Source organism: Muscardinus avellanarius (assembly GCF_963383645.1).
Source record: "Muscardinus avellanarius genome assembly, chromosome: 8".
Lineage (NCBI taxonomy): Eukaryota > Metazoa > Chordata > Mammalia > Rodentia > Gliridae > Muscardinus > Muscardinus avellanarius.
This window is the reverse complement of record NC_137794.1, coordinates 42,184,209-42,194,567: the sequence shown is the minus strand read 5'-3', so window position 1 is coordinate 42,194,567 and position 10,359 is coordinate 42,184,209. Positions and strand designations below refer to the sequence as shown.

Below are 10,359 nucleotides of genomic sequence, written 5' to 3'. Positions count from 1 at the left end.
ATTTCTCATTCCGAATTGCTTCTTCTGGAACTTATATATAATAGCTATAATAGCCTCAAAAATAAATAGAATCCAGTTTTATTTTTTTAAGGACTTGATATGTGAAGGCATGATTCAGTCAGTTTAACTCAACATCCTCTGCATGGTTTCCAGACAGATTTCTGGTAATGAAGCAAACAAAAAAACTGCTCCAATGAATTCATTTGATTTTTTTTTTTTTTTTTTTTTTTTTTTTGGTACTCGGGGTGGAACCCAGGGGCTTTCTACCTCTGGGCTATACTCTCAAATCTGTTTTATACTTTATTTGGAAACAGGGTCTCACTAAGTTGCTGAGAGCCTCACTAAGTTGCTGAGGCTGGCTTCGAACCTGTGCGATCCTACTGTCTCAGCCTTCTAAGCACTGGGGATTACAAGCGTGCGCCACCAGGTCCAGCTTCATTTGAATTGCAATAGCACGTTCCTACACATTACACCTAAATGTATTGGCACATAAACATTATAGTCCACCCAATTAGTGCAAGAAGAAAAAAAAGAATTTTTTAAAAAAACTTGGATAATTTTATTTTCTGATCCTTTTTGTAAACAAGCTCAAGATCTCCAGGCAAATCAAATATCCAGTGGGAAACAAACCAACTTGTTTTTAGTGCTTTAGTACAGAGATCCTAAATCTCAACACCATTGGTACTTTGGGGGCAAGTGATTCTTTGCTGTGGGGGCCATGCCTCTGTATTTTAGATTGCTTAGCAGCTCTAGCCTCTACCACTAGATGCCAGTTTATCCTGCCTTCTCCAGTGTGACAAGTGTTTCCATACATTGCCAAGTCGTTCTTCAAATGACAAAACAGTCCCTAAGAAGCACTGGTATAATAGGAACGCATTTTTAGGATGTAAGTAAGTTAAAATACAGAGGTGTGATAGTTGGGTGAATTTTATCCCTTAAAGCTTCAGAAAGGATAAAATATTCTTTTGTTAAACATGTGGTTTTTCATAGCTATAAATTTGTAACAGTTGTTTTTTAAATACCTGTAGGGCAAGGCAGGCTAAAAGGAGAATGAGTGGCTGAATGGTATCACAGGTACTAGTTTTAATTTTAGGCTTAGCTTTGATCAAAATGAATTTCCCTTCAAATGTCATTACCACCTTATCACAAAGCCTTAGATTATCTTTATAATACTTATTTAAATTATCTTACACTACTTAAAATCCCAGAAAATAAATGTGCACAAGGTTCTTGGATTTAATTATAAGCTAGACTAAGTAGGTGACTTATTCTAGTCCAAATGCCAGTAGAAAGATATTAGCTACCTAGATATTCTTAATTCCCCAAAAGCCCTGACACTGCTCTTAGTAAGTAGATATTTAAAAAATTCAACATGCTAACAGTCATCTTATTCTAGTAAAAGACAGTTCTCATGTGGTACTGTGCTTAGTTTATTGTAATGTGCTCAGTAAATGTGATTTGGCACAAAGCTAGGTTGTCTTTGTACTGTTCAAAAAAATAAGCTGAGAAAAACAAATTTTGGAAGTTTAAAAATACTAAGATTGCCCGGTGTGGTGGCACACACTTGTAATCCCTGCGCTTGGGAGGCAGAGACAGGAGGATTGTGCAGGTTTGAAGCCAAAAAAATAAAAGATTTTATTTGCCCACAAAGAAAAGTGATTTCTAAACATTAGTTGCATTATGTAGTAGACTTTTTTTTTTTTTTTAAGACTCATGCTCTGCCCTCAGACTGCTTTAGAAGTTGGGTAAGGACAGCAGTTGGAATCTGTATAATATGCTCCCTAGATGATACAAGTACCTAGGGTTGGAAAGTTGTTTATGCCTCATCTTTACCTTTGTTGTTAATAGTGAATACTCTGTTGAAACAAAATTTTGTGTACTCTTTGTTGCATTTGTCCTAGGTAAATAGATTAGATCTAATCTTAAATATCATTCAAAGACACAGTTCTAGTAGTCTTCTCTCCTGTATCCATTTTCTCTCGGATATTCCCAAATATAATGAATATTATTTAAAACCTGCTCTTTTATAGCAAAATTCAGGAATTTTCTAAACATCCCCCAATTTAGTCTCACCCTCCACTAACTTATTAGGAGAAAAGTTCAAACATGGAAATGTTGAAAGAGTTGTAACAACCCATTTAAATTGAACAGTTAATAAGCTTCCATTCTCCATAGAATATACTAATATAACTTCAATAAATAACATTACCTCATTTAAAATATTTCCCTAGTTTAACATTAAAACCCATTTTAAGAATTCAGTCAAGAGTCCTGAGATTTCAAAAAGAGGCCTGCTGTCTTGTTAAATATTTCTTTGTGCTATCTTAATTTGACCTCTCCTTTTGAACCATCTGTAAAATGGAATTGAAGCCTAAAGTTTCAGAAGAGTACAAGGTGATGCTGCACATGTTCAGTTTTTCCAGGATTAGTGTTCAGTTTGAATATTTGGTTACGTAGGTCATCTGATAGGTGGTGACCATTGATGGGGCTTTGTATTTACTACTACACTACTTTTAAAATCACCAAGGATTTCAGCATTGTTAAAGTCCAATCAACAAACATCATTTGACCATGGAACTATTTAGGTGGCTTGTGAGATATTACACTTGCCCGATTGTCTTCTACTGGCTGCTCCTTCTCAGATATTTTCTTCTGCTGCTGGCCCTACCTTCATTCCCCTGAACTTCTAAGAATAAGCAGGCTTGACCATAGGCTACTTATCTCTTATACTCAATTTGGTGGTCTCATCTTTATCATAAAAATATCAAGTTATATTCACCTGTGTGACATCTCCAACTTGGATATGCAATAGAATTCTCAAAATTTATGTCCAAAACCAGATTCATTTTTGTGTTTGAATGTTTCTTCCCATACTTCCTAGTATTAGCTTCTTGTCACTATGACAAAATACTTGAGATAATAAACTTACAAAGAACAAAGAGTCAGGGTTAGCCAGGTAATCACAGTACTTGGGAGGCTGAGGCAGGAAAAATGCAGGTTTGAGCACAGCTGTGTCAATTTGGTGAGACCCAGCAATCTAGCAAGGCTGTTTCAAAGTGGAAAAATGGGAGCTTGGGGTGTAGCTTGGAGGTAGAATGACCCTGGGCTCAATCCCATGTACCACACAAACACATGAAGGCCGAGGTTTATTTTGGCTATAAGTTTGGAGATTCCAGTCCACCAGTGATTTGGCCTCAGTGCTTTGGGCCTGTGAGGCGACACATGATGGCAAAAGTGCACGGTAAAGTAAAAACACTTGCTGCATTAGCCAGGGAGTAGAGAAAAGAGATTGGCTGGCTTTCCACAGTGACTGAGGACGTACCCCCTCAAACCCATACTAATACTTCCTCTTATATGCCACAATTAGTGAGGTTTGTTATGTATACTAAAATTGTCCTCAAAGCAAGCGGTGTACACACAAAGCCTGTCATTACACAGTGCAATGGTTTGCAAATGGTTTTTCCCTGAACATTGACTTGATATATCAGTGGGAAGACAAGTCTCAGAATTCTCTTGGGAACAGAACTTTAGAATAATGAGCTTGGCTGGGCGTGGTGGCACAACGCTTGTAATCCCCGAACTTTGGGAGGCGGAGACAGGAGGATCACGTTGATTCAGAGCCAGCTTTGCTGGCTTAAGAGACCCTGTTTCCAAATAAAACAAAATAGGTCTGGGAGTGTAGCCTGGAGGTAGAAGGGCTTCCAGGAACCCCAGTACCACCAAAAAAAATAAAAATAAAAATAAATAAATAATGAGCTTCATGAGTTCTTACCATGGAAGAGATTGTGTGTCACTTCATCTGGACCTCACTTTCCTTATCTGGGTTTTATAAGTTTCAGATGGGATTACTGTAAGTGTAAAACCAAACAGCTTGCGACCTTAGTTTTTGCTTTTTTGTGTGTGTGCTTGGGACTGAACCTAGGGGGCATTCTACCTCTGAGCTATATACTCAGGCTCTACTTTATTTTTAACTTTAAATCAGGGTCTTTTTTTTTTCGGGTCTGGGGATGGAACCCAGGGCATTTGACTTCCGAGCTACATCCCCTGCCCAATTTTTTAATTCTTTATTTTGAAACCGGGTCTCACTGAGTTGAGGAGGGCCCACTAAGTAGCTGAGGCTGTTCGCGAACCGCAATCCTCCGGCCTCAGTCTCCTGAATGCTGGGATTACAAGCGTGTACCACTACGCCCGCCATAAATCAGGGTTTTGATAAGCTGCTGATTCTGGCCTCAAACCTGCAATCCTGTCTCAGTCTCCTAAGTACTGGGATTAAAGTTTACTATATCTGGCTGGGACGTTGTATAATTTTAAGATGAAATGGGGAAACACAGGCAGCTTTAGAACCTATGGAGTCACCAGGTGAAACAGCCGTGTAGGTATTCATATTACAACATACTGTGCAATATACCAGTGAGGAATGCCAGTGTAAGCAACACTGGAGAAAGCAGGGCGTGGTAAGGCATACCTGTAATTCCAGTACTTGGGAGTCTGAGACAGGATAGTAGGTCCAAGTATAGCCTCAACAAGTTGTGAGATTCTCATCAACCTAGTAAGACCCTGATTCCAAATTAAAAAAAAAAAAACTGGGCTGGGAATGTCACTAGAGATAGAATGCCTCTGGGTTCAATCCCCAGTAACAAATGTACAAGAACAAATTAGGAGGGGATAAGGTAAGAGTGGCATATCAGGTGTAAATCATTTATATTTCTGCATAAACATATATTTGTCCAAAAACGATTTACTCATAATTTAGTAGTAGCTTTGTGAAAAGTATAATAATAATGTATGAAAGGTCTCTGTTATACTGTAGGCGTGTTTAAATGTTTTGATATAGACCTACTTTGGAAATGAGCAGTATTTTCTGGTTAAGCATCACGAGGGGATTACACATTCCTCACCACAGCAGCCTCCTGGTATATAAATATGACTGGTCTTTTGCTCTTCAGCTGGATGGGATATTTCTGGCTTCACTCACTTGCATTCTAGCAGCCTCCCCATGTTAGCCTTGCCACATGGTCAGTCTTCTGTTTGGTAGGTTTTATAAATCCTAAAAGTTCTAGTTCAGATACAGCTCTAATAAACCGAGCACTGGAGACCTTAGATAAGGAAATTGACCATGTTGTTTTTTTGACAAAATGCCTAACATATAAATGTTAAATAGTTGGTAAACTGAAGTAGATAGCTGAAGTCTATACTTCTAAAGTTTAGTTTAATTCTAAAACATTAAGTGTAATTACAATCCATTGCCAATAAGACATAGGTAAAAAAGTGCTTAACACCTAAATCTAATTTTTCACAAAATATAAAACTGTCCCCCCATTTCTAAAAGCACATTAGAAAAATATTGACTTCAATGAGAATTTAAGCTTTGGAATATATTATTTCAGACCAAATTCAGTTTGAACTCATTCTAGATTAAATTCGGAATATTTAGAAATTTAAGTAATTCTGAGATGGTACAATTAATACTAAAAGACTTTTATGAATTTAGTGTAGATCTGGAGAAGCTATAATTGTGTGTGTGTGCGTGTGCATATGTTGTGCTGGGAATTAAACCCAGGGAATCAAACATACTAAGCATGTACTCTTCCACTGAGTAATTCACCCTCAAACCAGACAATATAAACTTAAAACCTGTACTCGGACATTGTAGAACTAGTTTTTAAAGGATACTGGATAATTTCATTCATTTCTTCTGAGGCTGTAGAATTTGCATCCATTTTTTCAGCAGCCGTCACAACTGTTGCAAAAGCCTAAAGCACACAAAACAAAATTAAGATTTCTACACTTGCCAAACATCTTTTTACTGCATTCCTTTTGACGGTTCTATACTTAAGCAAGACTTAACACTGTTGATACTGATGATAATAACTAGTATATTTGTTTTTTCATTATACCACATTTCAGATTTTCAAAACTATACTCCATCATCATTTAATGCCAGTTACATGTTAAAAGACTGTGTAATGGTTCCTCAGTAATCTTGTTTAAGAGAACTGGAAAGCATGTAAAAACGAAGCTAGTCAACATTAAAAGGCAAAGAAAGCCCTGTATCCTCCTCTCCCAATCTCCCTTAACCCAGGAATATGCTTATTTTTCTTAGAAGCAGCTATTTACGGATATTTTTTAAATGGTGACATCTGTCAAATAGGGCCTTCAACAGAGTTAAGATATCTGTAATACTATTCTGAGGAAGGAAAGAACAGAGTTATTTATTGTAAAGAATAACAACAGTTGTCTGTTGCCTTGCCAAGTATTTCTTGTACTTCCTGATCACCAAATCTGTTTTGTTTTCATTCCAACTTTTTTTCTTTTATGCAAGTAGGGAAATGTTAGTTAGTAATATATGCCTTTATTTGTGGAGTAATATAGAACAAGCCCAAATTGTTTAGCTTTTGCTTAATGTTAACTGTTAGATCACATACTTATTCTGACTTGGCATGAACATAGAATTGGCTTCGTAAAGTAATGCAGGATCAGAGAACAGGATACTGGGACTGGAGATTGTTGAGCTGTTATTTCCTAAAGAACTTTGAAGTATACGGTAATTTATGCTCTCTAAATAAAAGAGAAGGCATTAAAAATAAAAGATGAGTTCAAAAGTATAAAAACATTCTAGGAAAGTTCTCATGGACAACTGGAGAACATACCTCTGACCAGTCCACAAGGTTGATCAACCTGCTGCACTCCAGGTGCAGTTTGTAAGCTATGCAGATGTCGGGGGCCACATTTGGAATGCAGCCTTCTTCACTTTTCAGTGACTCATTCTAAAAAATGATCAGGAACAAAATCAGTTATGAATGAACCCCTCCTAACCTAAATTTAGTAAACCAGGAAACAGAATCTTTTGGTTTCCTTCTGGTGAATCTACCCTTCAGTAATTAGCTAGTTGTTATTTGGATTTTAGGTCTTGGTAATAATCCCTCCAACTCCAAGTCATTTAGAAAAATATTCCCAGGACCAGAAGACAAATACAGTTTTTATTTTAATCTTTTTATTTTTTTTTTTTTTTTTTGCGGGTCTGGAGATGGAACTCAGGGGTATTCGACCTTCGAGCTACACCCCTGCCCTATTTTTTATTCTTTATTTTGAAACAGGGTCTCACTAAGTTCTAGAGTGCCTCACTAAGTAGCTGAGGCTGTCCACGAACTACGATCCTCCTGTGTCAGCCTCCCGAATGCTGGGATTACAAGCGTGCGCCAACACACCCGGCTTCATTTTATTCTTATTTTCCAAGGCAATATTGCATTTCTTATTACCATTAAAAGTTTAGGAGTCCTTTGAGAATACTGAGTAAAGTGGCACTTCTAGCATTTGTAAATTTGCTAGATTCCAGCATTTTTTAAACTGAAATACCAGTATCACTGCTAGGGGTATAAGTTGTCTCTTAAAAGACTTATGTTGTCAATACTACAGATCTTAAGCCCTACAGAAACCACCAGTGTTTTTTTCAGCTATCAGTGTTTTTTCATGAATTTGAACTTCATGGTTCATTTTTAAAAAACACAAAAACCTCAAACACACAGTACACACAGACTGATGAAATCACATCAGTTTTCTCCTGTGACCCTTAACTAGTCAAGAAGACCGTGAGTTTTAATATGTGGTTTAGGTGCTGAAAATAATTATGCTTTTGTTGATCTCTAAATATGAAATCACTTATGCTTCCTACTATCACCATCATTGAAAAGCACTGACTTGTGCCTATGATCTGGCTTTATTACATGAAAGGCGGGCAGACAGGTTACATACAGTCAAAAATTGACTATTGATTAGTATCTTCACTGAGTTAGAAAATGCCCTCTGAAGAGTTTTAAAAAATACATGAGAAACGCGACTCTGAGCTGCCTACTCTGCTCACTAAAACAGAACTATAAACTTGTAATATTTTCTTGATAGTGAAGCCTCAGGCCTGAGCTAAGCTACCAGAGATCTGAATGTGCTTCTTACCTTCAGGTAACAGTAAGGATTGTTGAGTGCAGTATGGAGGGCGATGCGTGGAGCAGCATTTAAGTGTTCACGAAGAGTGTGGGCAGCACTGAAATAGACCACCTCATGCAGCGGCTGTGTCTCAGGACGCAGAAGGTAGTCTCTGCAACAGCCAAAGTCAACTATTAGCCTTCAGATATGTATGAACAGGCTGATTTTCTTTTTTCTTTCTTGTTTTTTTGTTGTACTGGGGGTGGAACCCAGGGCTTTTCTACTTCCGGGCTATACCCCCAGACCTATTTTATACTTTATTTGGAAACAGGGACTCACTAAGTTGCTGAGAGCCTCACTAAGTAGCTGAGGCTGGCTTTGAACCTGTGCGATCCTCCTGTCTTAGCCTCCTAAGCGCTGGGATTACAAAAGCATGTGCCACCACGCCAGGCTTCAGGCTGATTTTCAATAGAACAATTTCATCAATCCTCTAAGGACAACCAGTTTACTTAAGCAAGAGCAACAAGCAGAAAAAAACAAAACCCAAATATGAGGACCAAGGCAATTTCATTCAGAACTGCAGCTCATTCATATAATTCTTAAAACTTCCTCTAGGTTCTTTACAGTATAAGAAACTATATATTTTCGTTATGAGTTAAACGTTTAGGGACAAATGTACATATGTTTTTGCTCACTTTAAAGTAGAATTTCTTAAAGTGTTAATGACTTATTTAGAAAATGGAAATATCCATTCTCTACCACCAGAGCAAACATTCAACTCTTGGCAGTGTTAAACATAGTACCCTGGCCTGGAATTAAGAGTTTAGGGAGATATTTTGGATTACAAAAAGTGTTTTAGTTCATACCTTTCATGAAAATGATACCTGAAAGGATTTCTGTATGCTAGTATTACTGTTTACAGAAGGCAGCAAAATTTCAGAGTATTAAAATATTGTTCATGCTGGGCATGGTGGCACACACCTGTAATCCCAGTATTCGGGAGACTGAGACAGGAGGATCTCTGGTTTGAGGCCATCCTCAAGAATTTAGCAAGGCCTCAGCAATTTAGTGAGATAAAAAAAAAAAACAGATTTCAAAAAAACAGAAAATTAGGGCTAGGGGTGTAACCCAGAGGTATACCTCTGGGTTCCATCCTCGGTACCAAAATAAAAAGTTCATTAGCCAGGTATGATGGCACACACCTATAATATCAATACTTGGAGGCTGAGACTAGAGAATCACACATTGAAGGCCACCCTCAGCAACCTAGAGAGACAGATTCAAAATAAAAATAAAAGGGCTGAGGGTATAGCTCCAAGGTAGAATACTCCTGGGTTTAATCTCTAGCAACACACACAAAAGTGTATCAATAAAATTTCAATTATTAAAAACAGCATAACCTGTAATTCATATTTTTTACTACGAATTAGGTGACAAACCAATTTTAATGAAATGTCAACTTTAAAAACACATTAAAAAGTTCATTTGGAAAGTTCATTAGCTGGTATATGCCATGAAAGTGACACTGTTCTCAGAGGTAGCCTAGAGGGTAGTAAACTGAAAGAGACAAGCTTTGGTATACACAATCCAAAAGCAGAGTAATAAGTTATGAACTGGATTAAAGAAGGTAACTCACATGCCGTCACAGAGAAGATTTCTGGGGCTTATCCCAGTCCTCAACATATTGCATCAATTCTTTTTCTATCCATGCAGGCAGAGCAAAGCAACTACATTAGCCTAGCCACCAGAGATTATCCTTTTCCATGTATCCTATCGCTCCTCATTTTGGAGAGGCTACCATTTCCTTGAAAATCCTACACTTGCTCTACTCAGGTGTGGTCAGTGGCTTTGAAGATGAGAGGAAGTAAAAAGGGTGTTCATATCCCTCCTCACTGTCTTCCTCCTGTCTCAAGAGCTCCTAACCCCTACGTCTAGATGCTGTTCCTTCTCCAGAATCCACTGAAACAACACCCCTTCGTAAGGACTATGATTTGACTTGACTCTAAGGACTAACGTTCTGCTCTCATCTCAGGTACTCAAAATTGAACTAACTGAGCTGTAGCCTGAGGAAATGGTTTCTGTAATGCTGATTGCCTCCCCCCTAGATGGCTGGTTACCAATTTGTAATTTCTGATCATAAACTCTTTCTATACTACTTCATGCAGTTACTCCCCAATCATTACCACAGCTATCATTAAAAAGACCTTGTTGTAGTCCCTGCTATGTATTAAAGACTCAAAATCTAATAAGGCAACCAGATGGAGTAGATTACAGAAACTCAAACTACTACATCATATTTGTATTCCTATTTATTGTCTTTACATTTAGTGTTTAGAAATTCAGAGAAATTCCCAGGCAAGGCAAAAGGCATTTTTTTGATATTGTAAAAAAATCCCCACCAGAGGCAAAATAAAACATCTGCCTTTATTTTTTGTTTCC

General features: G+C 37.7%; 1 protein-coding gene across 1 annotated transcript in view; it reads right to left on the bottom strand.

Annotated features, from left to right (window-relative positions):
- Positions 1-4,982: 4,982 nt before the first annotated feature.
- Positions 4,983-10,359, bottom strand: part of ORC3 (origin recognition complex subunit 3) — a gene marked incomplete at both ends in the record, with an annotated part of 72,019 nt that continues 66,642 nt past the window's right edge. Inside the window, 4 exons of the mRNA XM_080700511.1 lie at positions 4,983-5,088; positions 5,674-5,753; positions 6,651-6,767; positions 7,951-8,092. Coding sequence (XP_080556637.1) covers positions 4,983-5,088; positions 5,674-5,753; positions 6,651-6,767; positions 7,951-8,092 — 445 coding nt within the window. The remainder of the gene's footprint in view (positions 5,089-5,673; positions 5,754-6,650; positions 6,768-7,950; positions 8,093-10,359) is intronic.